This window comes from Hemibagrus wyckioides, linkage group LG18 (assembly GCF_019097595.1).
Source record: "Hemibagrus wyckioides isolate EC202008001 linkage group LG18, SWU_Hwy_1.0, whole genome shotgun sequence".
Classification (NCBI taxonomy): Eukaryota; Metazoa; Chordata; class Actinopteri; order Siluriformes; family Bagridae; genus Hemibagrus; species Hemibagrus wyckioides.
This window is the reverse complement of record NC_080727.1, coordinates 18,078,780-18,101,792: the sequence shown is the minus strand read 5'-3', so window position 1 is coordinate 18,101,792 and position 23,013 is coordinate 18,078,780. Positions and strand designations below refer to the sequence as shown.

Below are 23,013 nucleotides of genomic sequence, written 5' to 3'. Positions count from 1 at the left end.
ATGATACAAAGAGCAAAATAGAATTACGGTACTAGTGCATAAACTCAACAACAAAAAAGAACCATGAGTGGTACGTGATGTGCATGATATCTTCTTCCACCTGCTCAACAGGAATTTCCTTTTCATTGCTTTTATTTATTTATTATTGTTATTATTACAAATAATCTCTATAGTCACATGATCACCGAAGACGAGAAAAAGAAGCTGTGATCGGTTACGAGCTTGGAACGAATCCACCAATGAGAAGGAGAGTAAAATGTGTGTGTGTGTGTATATATATATATAATGTCTCAAAAGTTTTTGCTCAACATCCTGCACAGATCACGTAAAGCTTTTTAAGCAGAAACTATTTAAGAAGAAAAGGTGATTAAAAACAATAAATTTTTTTATTTCTTCTCTAGAGAAATCTCTTCTCTCTGCTCCTGTAATCAGCTCGGTGTTAACAAAATCTGTCACGACCAGCTCTATGGAAGGTAGCTGAACCTTTTCAGCAAATACGAACGAGTGAAGGAGATCGATTGGAACGTCCCTGAAATGAGAAAGCGACGAAAACCGGAGAATTTCAAATGGAAATTTTATATATATATATATATATATTTTTTTTTAAGGTGTAGTTTTCAGTAGGGTTGGGTGAAATGATGACGTAATATCAATATCGTGATGTCATAATGCACCTTTTTTTTTTTTAAGATACAACAACCAAAGAAAAAACAATTCTTAAATTATAATTCTTATTTATTAAAAAAAATCTAATTAAAAAATTAATTTCCAATTATTTTTTAGAAATTATTATAAACAATTCATGTTAACATTTTTTAAAAATAATTTAAAATTGTAAATTCGGATATATTTCTAAAAAAAAAAAAAAAGATTTTAAGATTATTTTGTCAATTTTTTTAAACAAAATCTTAAATATAAAAAAGCAACAGTACACTCATTTATTAATAACGGCTATTATTGAAGTTTTAATTAATTTATTTATTCTTTTAATGCAACTCTGCAGTATATCTGGCAGTTTGTGAGTAAACCTGTGATTCGTGAGGCATCTCGTGTATCGTAGAAAAAGCCTGATATGATATTTCCCTCATATCACCCATCCCCTAGCGTTACGGCTTGTTTCGGTCCGGTTGAAAATCATCCGACGAACGTTTTCTCTCTGATTTGTTTCAGAATCTATTCCTATATTCCATTTCTATATGATTTTCAATTTACTTTGGTTCATTAACAGAGCTCCAGTTAACTGAATATTGACGGCTGGCTCATGAAACGACGGCAAATTCATCATCGAACCACCTGCTCTCTTCATCCGCATAAATTTATTCAGTGCCTTGTCCAATTCTATTAAGCGCTGTGTCAGGAAGCTGAGGGCAGGAACAAAAAAAAAAAAAAAAGGAAATAGAGACCCTGGTTAGCTGTGAGGTGTTTGTGGTGCACGAAGGCTGTGGGGAGGTGTTTCTACAGAAATCTTTTCCTCAGGGTAAATAATAAAAAAAAACACACACACACACAAAAAAGCTTTGAGGAGATTTCACTCAATTCTGTTCTAGAAGGTTCCCAGTTCAAATCCCAGAAGTGGGTCCCTCGAGTGGACTTGTAGATCACCTTGGTTAAACATCCAACAAATGAGATCTATCCATCCATTTTCTATACCCGCTTTATTCCTAATTAGGGTCACGGGGATCTGCTGGAGCCTATCCTGGCACACATTAAAGGCAGGGGTACACCCTGGACAGGTCGCCAGTCCATCACAGGGTCACACATATAGACAGAGAACCACACACACTCTCACACATTCCTATGGGCAATTTAGTATTACCAATCAACCTAATGTACATTTTTGGACTGTGGGAGGAAACTGGAGTAAAACCACACAGGCACGGGGAGAACATGCAAACTCCCTGCCTGTTCGAACCCGGAATTCGAACCAAGGACCTTCTTGCTGTAAGGCCACTGTGATGCCCCCAAGCGAGATCCACCACGATCTGAATCTAAAGACTGGGATTTTCAGAGCTCCAGGATGAACAGATTGTTCCTCATCATGCTGTACAAGATCTTCGAGCAAACTGTCATCAATCTAAAAGCTAGAAAAGCTCACACAGAATAAGGAAGTGAGCTTGAGGTAACGAGGGTGTATTTTCCCCGTCCATTACTTTTTTTTGGGTCCCTTGCTGACTATACTGTCCTCCTATTGGTAGAACTCTTTCAGGTCTTTCTTATTAGCTTTCTATGGTCACAACAGAACTAAAACGGCCGTCAATGGGTACGACAGACACCTAAATGCGATTACAACAACAGTGAGCAATGCGAATTCTGCAGGCCGCAGTAACCGTGATCAGCTCGAACAATCCATCAGACCAACGGTATGGTCCTTGTGCTCTGACATTTCTCAGTTCCTCACTCAAACCCACACACATTAATTTTTTTACTTGTAATTGATCTAGATTCACTGTCTGATGCACAAATACCATAGGTTTCATCTGGTCATATATGACCACTTATTTGGAAATAATTAGCAGAGATGGATCTAGTGAGTGTATACAGCTAATAATTTGCTAATACATAGAAAGTTTCTCATCAAAACAAATCAAAAATATTAGACAAAGGAAGATGGCCATGAGGAACTAGCTAGAGCGAGTATACCGAGCCACTGAGCTCAACTCGGGTCTAAGGAAATCTGGAGGATAATCGTAGAGTGTAAAACCATACTTTAGTTCAGAGGAGGTTTGATAGACAGTAAAGACTTCTGATTCCTCACTTAAGATAAAAAACAGTGTAGCTGTTAATGTTTATTACAGATCTGATCACAAAAATCATACATTTCTTTCAAAGAATCATCAATTCTTAACTTTAAAATATTATTTAATAATTTATTGATTCGAATATAATTTTCCTTTTTTCCCAGTCTGAAGTTATTTATTTAGACATTAAATAATAAGCATGGACTATTGTCGAAATAGCTTTGTGATATTTGTGTCATTTTTGCCAAAACGGGTCTCGATCTGCAGGAGAATCCTCAGGATTGTGTGTAATTTAGCATCACTGTGGGTTTCATGAATGCCTGGAATGCCACTTCTGTGCTCTATTATCCGTGGTTCTGATTGCGATATCAGGTTACCATGGCAACTGGGTGATTCAAAGCGTATTTTGGGGGGGGGATAAACCTTAACGTTTCCTTCAAGTCTTACACCGACATTAACACAAAGTCCGTTAACACAAACAACTGGTTAGCATCCCCGGAGGAAACAATAAAAACCGACATTTACATATTTAAATAAGAGTAACAGAAAGAGAAGGATGAGTGAATCGTTTAACCCAAGACCACCAGGGTCCAGGGATCGAGTCCACTTACAGACGTGTTTGACATCAGAGGTATTTGTGTAGAGGTTTGGGATTTGTTTTTTTTTTTGTCTAGGCTACTGCTGTGGACTTCTGGAGGTTTTCTAATGCATGTTGCACAATCTTTTTTTTTCCCCATTAATGCCATTATTTATGAATAAGGCTCTTAAATCAGAGTCCTGGATTACAGACCTGAATTTCAGCAGGAGCCCTGATGGGCTCTGAAAGGTTGTGGTTGTATACAAGTAAGGCGCTGCAAGGTTGATTCACCTAGAAGAAGAAGAAGAAGAAGAAAAAAACAAACACAAAAACAAAAATAAAAAACAAAAATAATCTCGGAGTTGCAGTTTAAAAAGCGGGATCACAAATCAAGCTAGACTAAACAACCCATTTAAAGAGACATAACAATAGCACACAGCAAATAAACTATTTTTCTGTCAATATTTACAAACTGTAACCGATCATCCTTTTGGAAAATAAAAATAAAAAATTAGGTAGGGAACAAAAACACAGGCAATCCTGAAACCCTGAACCACTCCAATGCAGTGCCTGTGCATCCGAGAACAGTTAGCATTTAGCCGATAGCATGCAGACTGATAATGTTTACGTGCAGTCACCAGGAACCGGACTAGGACCGTATGATACCGAGTCCGGAGTACCACAGTTCCAAAACATTCAAGTATCAAGATCATACAGTATGTGAGAAGATTTATTTCAGTGATATGAGGAATAGCGTATGGCTGGAAAAAGCTCGAGACAAACTGGCTGTATTTATTTCACTTGATTAACGATGGAAAGCTCGGCTCTGGGGTTTGGAGGGAAACATCTGCTTGGCCATCGTTCACACCAGGTGAAGGTTCCGTGATTATCCAGTGGTGATGTGAGTAAAGATAAACATGTATAAACACAACCTAACCATGAATATGCAAGTCATGCATTGGCCTGACAGAGCTGGTGGCTCACAAGTGCAGTGAAGATAACTTTATTTCCACCATGTACACCATTTAGTTACTGGGAGCTGCAAACTCTTAGCATCTACACAGTCATGGTTCGATCTGAAAAGTCAGTGCAAAATTTTTGTCACACGTATGTGGTGTGAAGCAGCCGTGCTATGATTTTCGTGGAGAAAACTCTTGGAGGCCCGTCGTCAGGCCTGGCTTCAGCGTCAGGACCACAGCATGGGGCGTCTTGGCTGCGGTTGTAGACAGGGCCAGGCTCCGGATCTTAACCCCGACTGAAGCCATTTGTGCGCCATCTTGCGAGGAACAATTCTTGAAAAGACACATACACAAAATGTATACATCTCCCAACCTGCCATTCTTCCTAACCGACCCTCCACCCTGTCGTGGCACAACAGTCAATCGCTGGGAAAGCCGCTCTGGAGTTTGGACCACCTCAGCACATGGAAATGGTCACATTGATGCCCAAATTGCCGTTGTCGGCAAACAAGTGGGCGATGGAGGTGTCAAAGACGAGGCAGTCGCTGTTCATGATCGCTGCGGCTACGCCGTCGTGAATAGACCGCGGTGTGGCTTCCCACGTAAGCCGTCTGCGGTTGCCGTTCAGCTCGAGGCGGTAGGCGAAGTTCTCAGCCTGTTTGCGAGTACCGATGAGGAGCACGATTGCAAAGAACTGTTGGTGGCCTTCGTACTTCTCCTGTTTCTCCAGCACCAGCATGAAATGGTGGCCGAAGCAGGACTGCATCATGACCCAGTCCACCGCGCCAGGCAGGTTGATGTCTGTTGCCAGGAAGACGATGTCTTCGCCTTGCAGTGTGGTGATGGATTTGTGGGCGTGCATGAGGTGGGGCATGACTGCTTCCAGGGAGCCCTGCCATTTGCAAGAAGCGCCCGGGCAGGGGCAGGTGTACGGGCGGAACTCGCAAACCTCCTCGTGCTCTGGTTTCTCGCTGTGGTGCAGCGACAGCAGGCAACCCGCCGAAGCATACTACAGAGAGGGAGAGAAGAAGAAAGCAAATGCGTCAAATATGGAATACTTACTTTTACTGGAATATACCATATTCCATGTTCCTATCAATTTTAGCATTTTAGTGAATTTTAAAAAAAAAACTCTCATGTAGCCTACCAGAAGGCCTGACTTATGCACCAACCAGGCTTCCAAATAACAAAGAAAGAAAAAGACAAATCATCAAAAGAATGCATGGAGCAGAGTGAAGATGGCTGAACAATAAAAGGGATGAAGATCAGACGGAATCATTTATAAAATTCAACACACTGGGTAACCTAGGATTTGAGCTGAGTGTAAAGAGAAGAGGAAGATGGGGCAGAACAAAGAAGGTATAAAAGAAAAAGAAATTGGAGGGATGGAGGTTGGACAGATGAAGGATACAGGTTTCAACCAGTTCCAAGACAAGTGAGATGGAAGTCTGTAAATTAGTTATAGTGGCAGTATCAGTAGGGTCACGTGTACTACATCCTACACCACATGCAAGTCTTGCTCTGAATTGGGTCATGAAAGGTCAAGTCCTCATTCTCTAAATGTAGATGACGGGAAGAATTGTTAGGAAATACGAGTGGGAGGGACCAGGGCAGTCACCTGAAAATGAATTGCTCTGGGAGATAGCAAGGCTCTTCCCTTGATTATTAAGGCAGGAAGGACTGCTGAAGGTCAAACATGAACCTTTTAATGGAAATGCAAGCACTGCAAGTCAGCTCCCCAAAGTCACGGTGCACGTTTCAGGCAACAACTACTAGGGGATTTGGACTAGAGTATCAACGAAGGGAGCAAATCCTGCAATAACCAGATAACCGGATCTTTTTCCAGGAATATCATCAGCTTAGCCCAGTAGCAAAAATAAGCTGTTGTTCATTGGGTTTAGTACGCTATTAAAAACGTGTGACCCACAGGGAACAAGAGGACAAAGACGGGTAAAGGAGCTTAAGGGAAAATGGGTAATGAGTTGAGGAAATCACTAGACCTTTGGTAATTATTTCGGAGATGATGTTGATGATGGAAATCTCAGTGAGCCTGCAAGGTTAACGCATTTCACCTACAGAGAAGTGAAATGTTTAGACATACCATGCTGTCTGGATTCATTCCACCTGAGCAAGCTAGGGCTCGGATTCCAAAATTCACTTGAAAAGACCTACACTAATACGGCCAAATGTATGTGGACACCTGATCATCACACGCCACATCTATATGTAGTTCTTGACCCGTTGCACATGTAGCATTTCCTCTCACTCAAACTCAAACCTGTTCCACCTTGACAATCCCCACGAAATAGTACAAAGCCAGCTCAAAGGATGGTCATGGAAGAACTCTAGTGTCCTGGACAGAGCCCTGACTCTGACTCAACCACATTAAAACACCTCTGGGATGAACTGGAGTCTCCTCAACATCCCAACGTCAGTCCTGAATCCTTCTTTCACTACTGCTCTTGGAGCATGGCTGTGGGGATTTGTGTTCAATCAGATATAATATCTAGTGGAAAGCCTTCCTAGAAGAGAATAAAAAGGTAATAAATCTGGAATGGGATGTCCAACAAGAACACGGGTGTGATTGTTCGATCAAGTAGCCGACGATGTATACAAAGAATACTATATAACAGGCACGATATGTAAAAGAATGGCCTTGAGTTACTGGCAATAAACTGATCTTTGACTGACGGTCGTTATCCAGCATCCCACGAGTTCCCGGAGACCAGTACCACTGTTTACCGAGGTCACCTCATCCATCAAGTGTCCAAGGAACAACAGAACTGTTCTATCTCATGTCTTGCATGTGTCCAATTTGTGACTCTAACTGTTTTTCATTTTCATTAATATCTGGCCAACGTCCAAATGCCCTGCAAGTCAAGTCATCTCGCTAATCCTTTTTGGATTCCTCAACTCTGGCTCAAATGATTCTTGAGGTAAAAGTCATTCTGGGATCAAAGTCAATTGGCTCTTATCTTTCTTTTTAATTAGAAGGAGGCAGGATTTTGTGCAGTAATCCTGCAAGCAGTGTGATGGTGATAAAGCCCTCCCCTCTGTAGCTCCTTCTCGCTCTCTAGCTTACTTGAGCTGAAAAGGAGAGGATATGAACGAGGGGAATTAGCTCCTGGATTTGGAATATAGAGTGTCAGAGATGCTTATGGGTTCTTGAGATGTTTGCAGCTTCCATCATCTCTCCACACACACACACATGTTGAGACCTCAAGTCTGGATAAAATCAAGGAGCCACCAGGGTAATTAATCTTGTATCACGAAATCAGAAGGTATCGTCACCAGCGGGTGTAGCTGCTGATCCCATCTCCAACCCTTCACCCCTTCACCCCACCATCCGTCCTCGCTCCACCTTGAGCTTCCTTCTAGCGCTTTTATTTTAATTAAGGCAGTGGCTCCAGGAGGCCTCACTTGGCATTCGCTTTCGTGTACAGCCTGACTCTTTGCCAGACTCGCCTTGCCTCATGAAGCGTGTGAAGCTTGGCTACTAAATTATTGACACATTTCCGCATTTAAGTTGCAAATCACATCCCATGAGGTCAGTTAACCAGCGGCACTACGTTCGGAGGTCAAGCATGTTTCTTTTTGTTTGAAGCTGTATTCAAAACAGGGCATATATTACATCTCGATTGCAGAATATTAAATATACTGTAAATATTCCAGTAATGCTCCCTCTTCTCTCTCTCTCCCCCTCTCTCTCTCTCTCCCTCTCTCTCATCCTTTGCATTGATTGTATCGTTTGTTGAAATCCAAAAGAAACCTTTTGTTGCAATCAGTATAAAAGTAACAGGATTTTTCCCCAAAGTGAAGTACAGCCTGAGAGAAAAGCTTCACTTTAAACACTGGCTTTAAAACTGCGCCGAAAACTAGTTCACTTTCCTGAATTATTTATTCGAAAAAGGTCAGCTTTCTCTCTTTTCTTCTTTCCTTCACTTCATTTCTGTCCTTTGTTTCTTTACCTTTTTTCCCCTTCCATCCTTGCCTTCTGTTTTTCCCTCTTTCTTTCTTTCCTTTGCTTTTTCATTTATTCTCCTTTTTCCTACCTTCCTGAATTTTGACCTTCATTTGTTCTTTACTTCCTTTCTTTTTTCCTTCTAATCTTTTCTTCTTTCTTTCCCTTTGTGCCTTCCATTTTTTCCCTTCTCTCCTATTCTCTTTCAATTTTTTTCTGTTTTTCCTTTCCTTTCATTCTTTTCTTCCCTCCTTTTAATTATCCCTCCTTCATGTCCTTCCTATGCTCCCTTACAATCTTTTCTCCCTCTTCCTTTGTTTCTTCTCTTCCTCCTGCACCTCAAAACTGTCGGTTTTGTATAAATCTTATGCTTCCAGCTTAAAGAAAAAAATCTTTTTTTAAAACAGATCAGATTCCACGTCTGAAATTCTCCAGCAGAAGCTTTTTACACGTTTTATTTCAATGTTCAGCTTCAGCTTTCTGGCCCATGAAGATAAACTGGGACACGATTGATTGTCAGAGCGGAACGACGAGGTGACCTACGCTCTCCATCAAGTGTCAGCGAGAGTCGCACACAGCTGCGTGTGTGTGTGTGTGTGTGTGTGTGTGTGGACTCAGGACCCATGAGAGAAAACCTGAAACATTCACAATGCCATCATTACTGTCACCACACACACAGAGGGAGGGGGAGGGAGAGGGAGGGGGAGAGAGAGAGAGAGCGAGGGAAAGAGGGAGAGACAAAGAGAGAAACACAAACAGAGAGAGGGACAGAAAGAAAAAGAGACGAAAAAGAAAGAGAAAGAAAAAGAGAGATAGATAGATAGATAGATAGATAGATAGATAGATAGATAGATAGATAGATAGATAGATAGATAGATAGATAGATAGACAGAGACAGGAGAGAGAGAGAGAGAGAGAGAGAAAGAAAAAGTCAGAGGGAGAAAGATAGTGATAAAGAAAAAGAGATAAAAGAGATAAAGTCAGGGATAGATAGATAGATAGATAGATAGATAGATAGATAGATAGATAGATAGATAGATAGATAGATAGATAGATAGATAGATAGATAGATAGATAGATAGAGTCAGGGGGCAGAGAGGGAGAAAGAGTCAGAGAGAGAGAGAGAGAGAGAGCGAGAAAGAGAAAGAGAGAGAACCACAGCACGTCTCAGGAGCTTCTCAGTGTAGTGACTATATGACTCCAAGGCATCTGGGAAATCAGAACTACACCCATCTTTCCTCCCAAAAATACACACACAGTTCATGCAGATGGCAGGAATCTGATCCCCCCCCATCAGTACCGGGACTCTGTGGGCGGAGCATGGCAGGACGGGGCGGAGCCGCCTCCTCAGGGAAGCGCTAGCTAATCTGGAATCGATAGCAATCCAGCTAAAAGTTTCAGAGCTGAGGTAATTGGATTAGAAAGACTGGATGGACTCGGAATCCAAGCTCCCCCTTTCACGTGATTAGACTTTTCCATCGTGTCACTGTTTCTCATAAACGTGATCCAAAGCCACAGGGCCAGGCGCACCACGGGGAAGTTATTACAGTCCAGACTGCTTTTCTGTCACTGAACACCAATCCTTTATTAACCGACTGCATCATGTCATGTAGGTCACATTCAATTCAATTCTAGAAATTCAAACGAGTTTATATAACAATAAATAATAAATAAATAATTTTTAATAATTCTTATTTAAAAAAAAATAAGAATAAATATTTTTTAAAATTTCATCATGTAGATAAAAACACAACTCCCACAAAACAGCAGGCTTTTGCATATAAATCGAATACAATAAATTATTTAAAAATTCATCATTTTCTTTTCTCCAATATCCGACCCACCATTTTTTTTGTTTTTGTAACCACAATATTGTTTCTTCTTTTTTTTGACTGTTGTTTTTTTGTTAAAATTGATTTCATTCCAATTTTTTTCTATTATATTTCTCATATTTACGGAGCAGCCGATTTGTGTGTTTAGCCGTGAATCGCTTCACTTTCAAGAAAAAATAAATAAATAAAATATCGGAAATGGACAGACGCTTAAATTTTGGTATCAGAAAAGAAATGACACCGTTACTGAAAGTCCACACAGGTTTAAAAAAAATAATAATAATAAAATAAAAAATTAAATTAAATTAAAAAATGAAATAAATAAATCAATAATTAAATAAAAAATGAAAAATATTTAATATTTTAAACATTTAAAAAAAAAAAAAAAAGTACAACAATATAAAAGACCTCAATTTAGAGATAAAATGACGTGTGTGTGTGTGTGTGTGTATGTATATATATATATATTTATATATATATATATATATATATAAACATTGAAAGCCTATAGAATGAATAGGCAGAGGTGATGAGCCGATGTGTTCCTGAGTGTAGAAGGTGGATGATGAAATGCTCTGAGGGACCTGAAATGCTTCCTCAGGGACTCAGTACTCACCTCGCTCTCAGGCAGCGGTTTGGTGGGACACACGGGACGGCTGGAACTCGGGGCACAGACGCCGCGCTGACGATGCCAACCGAGCAAACAGCGCCACTGAGACAGCTCCTTCAGGAGAGGGAGGCACGAAGCCGGACACAGCATGGTCCGTCACACACTACACTATACTACACTACACTACACACACTCGGCTGACCCGGACAATCTCCAGGAAATCAGCAACGTCGTAAACAAATCTAGCTGGCCAAGAAAAAAAAAAAAAACCCAACCAAAAAAAACAAAAAAAAAAAAACACTACAAGATCTGAGGAAAAGGTCTTCAAGAAAGCGACAGAAATGCAACACACTCACTCACCCAAACAAAGCACTGCCACGTGTGTGTGTCAGTGTGTGTGTGTCAGAGACAGAAATAAGTAATTACTCTGTTTCCTCTCCTTCGCTTACTGACAAAGATGTAGCGTGTCCTGCAACGAGAAACCTGGAGAGGACATCTGTTTCTCCTCTAGCACCAAAACACAGAGTACGCGTGCAGTCATTAGAGAGACACGGCAGCAGTTTGCTCACACACGCGCGCACACACACACACACACACACACACACACACACAGAGCAGTCCGGCACCACAGCGAGCCAATCAATTTGTCAAGTCAACAGAACAAATCCTGATCTCAAGCTGAGAGAGAGAGAGAGAGAGAGAGAGAGAGAGAGAGAGATCCAGCCAAAGACCTCCAACACACACACACAATTTCAACCTGTACACTCAGTCAGGTAAAAATATTAACAACCTACTACTGCCTAACACACCAACACACAAAAGCTGCTTTTTCCAGATAAACGCACGTTCACTCGTCTATCGCTCCTCTCGATCTCGCTCAGTTTCTCCTCGGCTCTCTGCTCCGGAGTGTGTGTGACGATTCGCCGGAGAAGAAAAACATTCTGGACTGCAGCACTGGCATAACGCTCGCACAAGACGGGAGGGGGCAAAGAGGAGGAGGAGGAGGAGGAGGATCGCTCTGTATGGTGTGTGTGTGTGTGTCAGTTAGCAAGTGGTTCCCCGCCATCTCTCCCCTTACATCTCCTGTTCCCTTGCAGATGTTTAGGGATCTGAAACGGTCACTTTTGTGTACATTTTCTATTTGTTGATTAAATGAATAAATGAATGAATAAATGTATTTATTGTGTGTGTGTGTGTGTGTTTAGAATTCAGACAGCCTAGCTGCCAAACCCGCCGAAGTTGCCTTTGCATTCACTCTTTCTCTCCTTGGTCCTTCCTGGTTTCTGCATCTCTCTGTCCTCTGGTAACGAGCTTTTCCAGAAATCCGCCATCATCTTTCATCTCATCGCGTCTCCTGCAGCCGAGGCCAAGAGATCACGAGATGAGCTCCAGAGACGGCTTTTACCTCAGTGATGGACACGGTGACTCCTGCTGCATTGTAAACAACTAAACCTTCCCTGCTATGTTCTCTCTACACACACACACACACACACACACACACACAGAGATAGTCTTGACACCTCTTGGCTTCCCTGCAGTGGGAAAGGCAATCTATTTTTAGCTGCAGAGTGAAAGTGGCAGCACAATCGCGAGGTTACAATTAAAGGAGCTGCACTGGCATATGCACTCGCTCTCTCACTCTCTCTCTCTCTGTGTATCTTTCTGTGTCTGTGACTCACCCAGTCTCTCTCTGTGACTCTGTGTCTCTAACTCTGTCTCTTTTTCTGTGTTTGTGACTCTCTCTGTCTCTTTTTCTCTGTCTGTGACTCTCTCTCTCTGAGGCGTGTGTCTCTCTTTCTCTGTCTGTCTGTGTGTGTGTGTGTGTGTCTCTCTCTCTCTCTCTCTCTCTCGGTCTGTGTGTGTGTGTGTGTTTGTGTCTCTCTCGGTCTGTCTGTGTGTGTGTTTGTGTCTCTCTCGGTCTGTCTGTGTGCCTCTCTCTTCATCTCGCTTACGTGAGGCAGGGCGGTGGGGGTGTTTCAATTAGGCCCCCTTAATGAGAGATGAAAGATGCTCTGGGGAGAACGGCAGAATGGTGGCGCGAGAGAAATGAAGCGAATGTTATTAAGTGCTGATGTCTGTGGATTCACGGTCCAGTAGCAGTCCTCCAAATTTAATGGCTCCTGATTCAGCAAAACGGCACATTCTCTAAAAACCGTGTACATATCCGTCATTCCTACTGGGACAGTGTGAAATAACATGTACATGATGCCCGGTGGCGTTTACGCGGATTTAACTTGGGATGTCCACGATTTAACTTGGGAGCAGGACAGTATGAGTTATCGCTCTAAAAGAGCAGCCCTCGCTTTCTCACTTAATAACACAGGGGATGAGTCATTTGACACGTGAACCTGGAATGATTTGCACAAAGCTTTTCAGCTTGAATATTAACAGGAAGCCCCGCCCCTTCCCCTCATCGCTTTGTCACCCTAAATGAAGCATGTTTTGAGTTCATTTGTGTGAAAGTATGTTTGACTTGGCGAACATTAGACAGGTATATATTTAACGTTAAGGTTAGGAAAATTTATGGATGTTCCAGAAAATTCAGAATGGGGGAAAAACTTACACAGCAAATCAGATATGTGGACAAGAAATTTACTGAAAATGTACTGTTATTATTATTATTATGACTATTATTATTTATTATTATTACTACTATTGTTATTTTAATTAATTATTATTTATTAATTTATTTATTATTATTATTATTCCTATAGTCTCCATACACAGAGGTAATAAACACTTTCTAAGCCTTCAAACATTTTTCATGTTAGTTTTCTCTCATTTTTTGTGGAAATGCTCATTATTTTGTCTTTGGCTTCCACAAGCCTAATTCCTACTACATTTCTCAGCTTGCTCGCCCACTCAACATGCCAACAGATGTACAAATTTATATGCATATTTTATATGATGCCCCGGGTGCGATCAATAACTGAAAGCAATCTAAAGTGCAGATGTTATCATCATCATCATCATCATCAGGCTTCCGGGCAGCTCAGACATTTGCCTGTAAGACACCTCAAACAGAGCGGCTAGCTGTCAATCAAATCACCACTCAGTACAAGGACTTCGCTAGGAGATGGGAAGAGACTGGCAGCTCGCCAACGCACACACACACACACACACACACACACAACACGGTTAAACATGCATATATACACACACACACACACATTCGGAAATTATTTTCTCTTCCCCCACCCTCTTGGGCTTCAAGTGGAGCAGATGGAGGTGGCGATAAAAATCTAAATATGTAAAAATAAATAAATAAATTAATTAATTAATTTTAAAAAAGATTTAAAAAAAATCAATTAAAAAAATAAAATAAAAATAAATTTGTTTTTAAAAAACAAAACAGAAAACTTTACATGTAATCAAAAATTAAAAAGGAAATATATATTTTTTAAAAATTACTAAAAATGAAATTTGCATGAATGTAGAGGAGCGTCTCGGATTCTCTTCGCATCACCAAAATCTCGAGTGGGAGTCACTCTCAGAATGGCTCTCAGAATCTGCCTGAAAGCTTTTATCTTGCTCTCTATTCATTATACAGCTTCATACAGGAGGCACAGGATGAAGGAGAAAAAACCCTACACTTCAAAAAGGCAACACGCCAGGAGAGGAGTACAGAGGATTCATACCTCGACACCCTGAGACGTTTTTTTTGTTCCATCCTACATGCGGCAGCAGCATGCGGAATTTTTCCCAAGAAAAACCTGCCTAAGCGCTGCATCTGATCTAAAGGTGATTACTGATCGATGGATATCGACCAAATGACCTCTGAAAATAAATTAAAAAATAATAAAATCATGACCTCTAAAGAAATCCTGAGATATTGATGGGATACACAATAAACACATATATACACTGACAAAAATAAATAAATACATACATACATATAAATTGTATCACCACACCACAGCTGAATTATATTCCTTTCCTATCAGGAACTATTTTCGTACTCGGTGATGGCAGTACTACAGCTTCCTGCGGCTTCACTTCTTTAATTAAAATTTATTATTTCATTAAGATAAATCTTCTGGAGATCATTACAGAGGACGCAGACACTGAGAAACGCTCTTCTTCTTCTTTCAGCTTTTCCCTTCAGGGGTCTCCACAGCGAATCATCTCTCTCCACCTATCCCTATCTTCTGCATCCTCAACACTTGCACCCACCAGCTTCATATCCTCATTTATTCCATCCATATACCTCCTCCCAACACCTTTCTTCACACATTCCAACCTGCCTGCACTCACTTCTTTACCTCTTTCCCACACTCTCCATTACTCTGGACTGTTGACCCCAAGTGCTTAAACTCCTGTATCTTCTTCACCTCTTCACCCTGCATATTTAATTATTTTTAAAAACTACTAAGCTTCACTTTATTATGACCTGCAGCACAAAAAATATATAATAAAAATGACTGGAAATAATTGTTTTTACAAAACCCCAGCTCTGTTTATTCACACAAAAACATGTCACACTGCAGATTTATAAGAAACACCACCATGTTTATATGGACTAAATGCTCGAATCTGATATATATATATATATATATATATATATATATATATATATATATATATATATATATATATATATATATATATATATATATATATATATATATATATATGTGTGTGTGAAAACTAACGTACTAATACATTATCGTTTCCATAGTAACAGTGTATACTACAGCAGATGCTCCACATAATCTAAGGCATAATAATAATAATAATAATAATAATAATAATAATAATAATAATAATAACAACAACAACAACAACAACAACAAGATTTAGGAACTGTGTTTTAATTCATCTTGCATGTGGTGGCTTTTTCTCTCTTGATGGAATAAGTCTCCAGTGTAAGCACTTTGGGCATGCCCCGGTGTATGAGCTTTTACTATGGAAACAATAACATCAGAACAGCAGAATAAATACGTAGTGCGCCGTTATAGGGAAATATCACAACTTATGACCAATCAGAATAGAGAATTCGGATATAATAAAATCAAGGCAAACAAACAAACAAAAAAAAGTCTTTATGTAAACATTTCCAAATCCATTTCCAGTCTCTTCAGTTTATTAAATCATGGAATTAAATTAGGTTTTTTCCCCCCACTGATGTCAGTCCAGCTATTTTGTCCTGAGGATCAGAGCAGTGGCATCGCTACACGCTGTAAAATCTCAGCTACATCACAGCCTCTATCTCTATGAGAAAACACTATTATTTATTCACGACAAATCCCTCTGAGACCTGCCTCTGAGCCTCCGGGCGCTCGGTCCGACTGCCACTAACATCATTAACATCGCTGCAAGCTCCAGAGAGCAGCCCAAATACGCTTTTATCCCACTGAACCCGGTCGTGACTAACTGCTTCTTGCCTTTGAGTCTTCTTTCTCTCTGTCTCTCTCTGTCTGTCTGTCTCTCTCTCTCTCTCTTGCGCCGTCTGTCTATCTCTCTGCCTCTCGCAGTCTGTCACACTTGCGGCCTGTCTCCCTCTCTCTGTCTGTCTGTCTGTCTGTCTGTCTCTCTCTCTCTCGCTGTCTGTCACGATCTCTCTGTCTCCCTCTCTGTGTCTCTCTCTCTCCCCCTCTCTGTCTCTCTGTCTTAGGAGCCGTCCAGAGCCACAGTGCTCCCTGATTTGTGTCTCCGACTGCGCTTTCCCTGTTCCAGGCTCCATCACTCAAAATGGTTTCCGATTAGAAAGATCCGTTAACACAACAGGCAACAGGCTGAAGCCGCAGCTGCTCAGGAACGATTGAGAGAAAGACAAAAGAGGAGGGAAAAAAAAGAAAGAGAGAGTAAGAGCCAATTGACTGGAACCATTAATCCAAACCGGCTCCCCCTCGAGCTCGTCCTCCATGATTTAAACGCTGATCTGTGTGCTAAGTGGAACAGGTAAGACTGACTGGAAGTGGGTGATTAAATGTAGAAAATTACTTGTAAAAAAATATAAATAATAAATTAAATCTGTTAAAGGTGCTCAAAAAGCATTCATTAAAAAATGTTTTAGACACACCGGGTATATACAAATCCTAGGAATTATAGAGCTTTAAACTCCGCCCACCCACAGCTTTAAACTCCGCCCACCATAGGCTTTACACTCAGCCCTCTACAGAGTTTAAACTCTGCCCACTGACAGCTTTAAACTCCACCCCACTCAGACCCCAAGACTAAATGCTTCATTACTGCCATTTAGCCAAAGCAATTAATTATCCACTCTGCCTGCAGTGAGCAGATTCACACACATTCTTGCACGTGCACACACACTCGCATACACATTTGCAGGCACACACACACTCTCGCACACTCAAGCACACACACACCCGCACTAGCACACACGTGCTCTCTAGCACACATGCACTCGCACTAGCGCACACACGTGCTCACGAGCACATACATGCGATATCGAGCACACACACACACACAAGCACACAGGAGCTCTCAAGCACACTCACACAAACACACATGCACTCGCACAAGTACACACGTGCTCACAAGCACATATATGAGCTATCGAGCACACACACACAAGCTCTCAAGCACACATGCACAAGCACACACCAGCTCTCAAGCACACTCGCACAAGCACACACAAACTCTTGAGCACACATGCACTCGCACAAGCACACACATGATCTTGCACAAGAACACTCGCACACATAGCTGATGCATACATAGCCGCAATCTGCTCAGCACACAGTCAGGATAAAGAGGGTCACCCCATGATGATGATGATGATTTTGATCAGATGTTTACATTAATATTAACACAGATGCAATAATTCATTCACTGAACAGCTACGTTATGATGCATTTATCAAAACATTGATTAATATATGACAGATAATTATATTATATTATCACAAGTTATTACATGAACTACACGAGCTCCCACTTTGGCTTCTATCTAAACATCCCAGTAATTGTACTGAAGCCTCTAAACATCACCACACACAGCATACGATGACAGAAAAAGCTAAAGGGGCGTCTGGCGATGGAAGAAGGGCTCAACTCGTTCATCTCAAAGTGGGGTGCGAAGGACACGGATGTGCTGAAACTGGAAGGCTCTTACACACCTGCGGCTGCACACCGGCGAGTGAATCGCCCTCGCAGCAACTCATCTGTGAAATTAATTACAGGCCAGGAGAATCCAGAGCTCAGCGGGGGGAGAGGAGGAGGAAGAGGGAGGCTTTGTGATTGGGTAAAATAAATACAGAGGGCACGATGCTAAGATGGGCTTTTAATCCAACTCATGCGTAAAAACATTACAGGTTCTTGCATTAATTCCCTGGGGAGAGGAGAGGAGAGGAGAGAGAGAGAGAGAGAGAGAGAGAGGGAAAGGGAGAGGGAGAGAAGAGTAGAGGAGGAGAGAAAAAGAAAAAGAGAGAAATAGAGAAATAAAGAGAAACTGGAATGAGAGTGTGTGTGGGAGAATATCGGAGAGGGAGAGACAGACAGACAGACAGACAGACAGAGAGAGAGAGAGAGAGAGAAAGTGAAAGAGGGAGAATGAGGAAGCATGGTGGAGAATGCGTGAGAGAGAGAGTGCGCACAAGAGAGAGAGAATGAGAACGAATGAGAGAGGGGGGGGAGAGGAGAGGAGGAGAGAAAGAGAGAGTAAAAGAGAGAAATACAGAAATAAAGAGAAACTGGAATGAAAGAGTGTGTGGGAGAATACGAGAGAGGGAGAGAAGAGGAGAGGAGGAGAGAATGAGAAAGAGAGAAATAAAGAGAAACTGGAATGAGAGAGTGTGTGGGAGAATATGAGAGAGGGAGAGACAGACAGAGAGAGAGAGAGAGAGAGAGAGAGAGAGAAAGTGAAAGAGGGAGAACGAGGAAGCATGTTGGAGAATGCATGAGAGAGAGTGCGTGTGTGAGAGAGAGAGAATGAGAACGAAAGAGAGAGAGAGAGAGAGACCCAGCTCTCGATAAACAACCATGTCCTAACTGGTGTCTCAGGCCTGACTGGCTCTTCATCTGGAACAGTGGTCCTCTGTACTGCTGGCTGTACTTCAAATTTCGGGGCTGATGTTAAAGCGCTAATTCTAATTTGTTACAGTTTCTATAGCAACGATTCATTTGCCAAGTCAAACGCTCCAGTGACTCTAAAGCATAATAATAAACGGAGCAGCAGAAACATGCTATTTATCCTACAGAAAGAAAAACATGACTGTCCACAAGGAAGGAAGGAGTCTCCAGTGTCAGTGCCGTGTAACTCTTTCTGTTTGTGTACATCTCTTTAAAACGACCCTGTGTGTACAAGGAGCTGTGCATATAGACCTTAGGTTCAAGGGAGTTTTTATTTCACACTTGGCCCAAATACTCTGGGCTTGTTCTTTGGGGGCGGAGCTCTGAATCGCACGCTAAAGAATTCCTCCGGTCTCGATTGCACAATTCAATTTCCTTCTGGGTTTTAAAACATTTAGGTCACGGACTTTTTACTGTCTTCACTCTGCATGCTGCACCGTATTAACATAAAGTCGTGTTATTCTTAACTCACATGGCTGGACACGTCCACACCTGTGACTCGGATTCTCAAGAACACCACCAAGCGAAGCAAACGGTTGTGTTTCATACTACTTTGAGTCAGTGTGACAGTTAATAATGATCAATAACAGTAAAACCGACTCAAATCACACTCATCATTTCCTCTTCCTCCAGATCTCTCGTGTTTAATTGACGGTCCGTCCTTCATTCTCGACACAAAGCTCTGACATCAGACTGAATTAAAAACACCAGCTGGTGTGAACAGGACATGCATTCATTATTATAGACTAATAAATTAAAAGAAATAAAAAAGAAAACACAAGGTGGGGGCTGTGGTGGCTCAAGTGGTTAAGGCTCTGGGTTGTTGATTGGAGGATCGGGGTTCAAGCCCCAGCACCACTGCTGGGCAATTGAGCAAGTCCCTTAACCCTCTCTGCTCCAGGGGCACTGTATCATAGCTTCCCCAGCGCTCTGACCCCAACTTCCTCAGCTGGGATATGCGAAGAAAAGAATTCCACTGTGCTGTAACGTATGTGTGGCGATAATAAAGGCATAAGGATTTGTACATAAACAAAAGCTGCTGGGGAGGAGATTTTGTGTCAATAACAACTTTTCAACTCACTAATACATAATATAATCATTCCCCGCTATCAGGCTCACATTTCACAAATTCACGCACAATTCTCAGAAATCCCCTGATGTCACAAACAAACCTTGTAGAGGCACCTGTGTATTTCTGGAAGGCCGTCTTATTGTGACAATAACTTTTCTGGCTGCAGAGATATTGAGTGATAGAGAGGTTTCTAGCCAGCGGCTCCTCCTGAGCGGAGAAGACGATCCTGCCGGACGACACAAGCAATAATGACGTAGCCTCAATCTAAATGAAGTCGAAATGCTAGCACATTTGACTTACAGGCTAGCGTCTAGGGAAATTGTTCAGAGACATCTGACAGTCAACAACAGTCTCTCCCACAGGGTTTAACAGATTTAGACACGCTTGTTTAACTGCTTTCGCTACAGCAGGTGCGTTTCCTGTCGAACGGAAGAGCTAGAATCTTATTATCTGTAAAATGGGGGAAATATACGCGCACACACATACACAACCTGAAACTTGGTCCTGAAAAACCTTTGATTATTATAAAATACATTTTCTCATCCTTTATCTTCAGTTACAAACAAGAACTTGGTTTCCCTCCAGCAACGTCTAAAATTTGGGGTAAAAAAATTAACCCTGGCAACAGGTCCCATACTGCTGCACATCAACCTCCAGTGAAAACATTCAGATCTCAATCCCTCCAGAACTTTGCGATCGCAAAAATTTACAAATAATCAAGCAAACTCGGTCATATTTATAGAAGCTTGCAGTTTTTTTCTTTTTTTGACACAGATTTGCTGAAGGTTTGAGATCCGAGTCGTATCGTGTGACGTCATCAGCATATGTGGGACATAATCATAAGTTCATCCTTTACATTACATACATACATGCTTCATTGCTCAGAGTTTAAAAGAAGAATCCTTTGCTTGTGATTTTAACAATTCGAGTAGTTTTCCACAAAAAAACAAGCAAATGAACCAAACTCTAATGGCTTGAGAGGGGGGCAGCGTGATTCCTGTCCCAGTGGGCCTCCATTATTGGCACTTCATTTACCATACTTACGACCAGGTGGGGGGCGCAAATATAACTCTCCACGGCTGAATAAAGGGACAGCGAATATGCCGTAGGACGATCTAGAAAAGCAAACAAAAACATTTGACAAAACACCCGAGTATATCCGTCCAATAGCAATGCTGGCTTTCAACAGAATTTCACTTATCCACATATATTTACACACAAACGTGACTCGCCGCATCGCACCCCCGGAGACCGGCCAAAGGTTCGAAGTGTGGGAAAAGTCTTGACTATCAGCTTGCTGTAAGATCAGCAGTACTGAGGAAAGAAACACTACCCACAGGCCAAGTGTCACGATCGGCTTTCAGAGTCGTGTGGCAACACAGACAGGATACAACATTAATGCAGCACTGATGCAGTCAGACGAGCTACAGTGCGGTTACAAAGAACGACGCCTTCTATGCGACTTTACCACATGCAACACCTAGCTACGACGCAAGAGACAATGGAAATGGTGTTTTTTTCTGTATTACTGGCAGTTCATGAGCAAAACCACACACACACACAATGAGAGGTCACACACACACGCAATGAGAGGTCACACATCATACAAATGCCTTTCTGAATCATGAGAATATTTCTGTCAGGATTTTAGCAAGTAATTAAAGTCTAAAAACCTTGGACCTTGAACAAAAACTGACAAGATGGAGAAAAAAAATGTTATCTTTGTCTTTAAATCTTTGATAAACATAACACCAGACTCCCTGGTTATACCGGTCAATGTTTCATGCCATGTTATGGTTTCTGTACAACAGGCGCTCTAGATATCCTGCTGTTATGAGCGCAAGAGTGATTTGGGAAACTTCCAAAAGCAATCAAGAAGGACAAATCTCCTCCTACAGATCTAGAGAAGCTCTTACTCCAAGCTGGTGTCCATACAGGACTGAAACCCTGTGTTTTGTTTTGTTTTTAATGTTATGACTGTGTAATGTTGAGGGACATGTTGCTAGGAAAGACACCATGGAGAGGATGGGGTGATGTTCTGAATAAAAAGGAGATAACCAGAAGTTGGTGGTCAGAATTAAGCTGACAGTCAGGGCCGAGGTGTGTTGACAGCTTTTTAAGCAATAAGGAAGAAAGGTGAAGTGAAGGAAATATCAGGGCAACTTAACCGGAAGTTAAAAGAAGTACACATACACACACCTGTAGCATCAAACTACGCCTACTACCTGTCTGGTGGTGATGGAAACACAGGTAGATATGTTAGTAGTAGGAAGTGAAGAGATATGAGACATCCAGTAAAGTTTTAACTCATTTCTGGTGAAGTGTCATTGCTCCCGTGGTGTAAACAAACATGGAGAAAGTTTTCTTTTCTTTCCTTTTTAAATCCCTCGTTCTTACCTTACAAGGAAACGGCAGCGTGGACGCGACTTTCTCCATGGCCAGGTTCCTGATGCTCGGGGTCAGCGGCCCGCGGCATGTCGGACAGCAGCTCAGCTTCTGTCGGCACTGATTACATACCAAGTGTCCGGCCTGACACTGCAGGATCGGGGGCAGCACGTAGTCGAAGCACACGGGACACTCAAACAACGCCGTGAGCTCCGCAGACTGGCTACCGAGGGCGGAGTGTGGCAAGGCCACGGCAGCCACCGCAGGGACCGAGCCGGCCACTGAGCCCGACACCCCAGCTGCTGCCGCCGCCGCCGCCGCTGCCACCGCTGCTGCTGCGGCTGCCGCTGCTCCTCCTCCGGCACCACCACCTCCTCCACCTCCCGAGACTCCGTGCTTGTTTCCTCCCGCTTTGCCGGCTCCGAGTCCTCCCGCCGCACCACCCGCTGAGGACGGACGGCTCATGGCGAAGCGGTTAAAAAGCTACGCGGCGTTAAAACGGCGAGTTCAACACATAGGAGCGACGGTAGCGGACGCAGTCTCTTCTTCCGACTTGAACTCCCCCCCCCCAAACCCCCGCGGAAACAACATGGCCGCCACGGTTTGAGAGCGAGACGCAATGCCATTTGACGCCAGACTGTGTGACGTGAACGCTTTCAGCCAATCAGACGAGGTTACGTAACGGCCACGGTTCTATGTGCGTACTTGGGGCATGTAGTAGGAAGAAAGTTACTCTAATAAATAGGACCGAAAGTATGTGGACATCCCTCTCCATACCCACATGTGCTTCGTCTCACAGAATCAGCAGCTCACAAATGTATAGAATTTCCTTACAGTTTCCCTTCA

The 23,013-nt window shown here is 42.2% G+C and overlaps 1 protein-coding gene across 1 annotated transcript; it reads right to left on the bottom strand.

Moving 5' to 3' along the window:
* Positions 1 to 2,755: 2,755 nt before the first annotated feature.
* On the bottom strand, positions 2,756 to 22,756 carry siah2l (seven in absentia homolog 2 (Drosophila)-like). Its single transcript, XM_058415285.1, has 2 exons — positions 22,180 to 22,756; positions 2,756 to 5,283 (listed from the first exon to the last, which is right to left on the bottom strand). The coding sequence occupies exons 1-2, from the start codon at positions 22,630 to 22,632 to the stop codon at positions 4,732 to 4,734; spliced, it is 1,005 nt and encodes a 334-aa protein (XP_058271268.1). The 5' UTR covers positions 22,633 to 22,756; the 3' UTR covers positions 2,756 to 4,731.
* Positions 22,757 to 23,013: the final 257 nt, after the last annotated feature.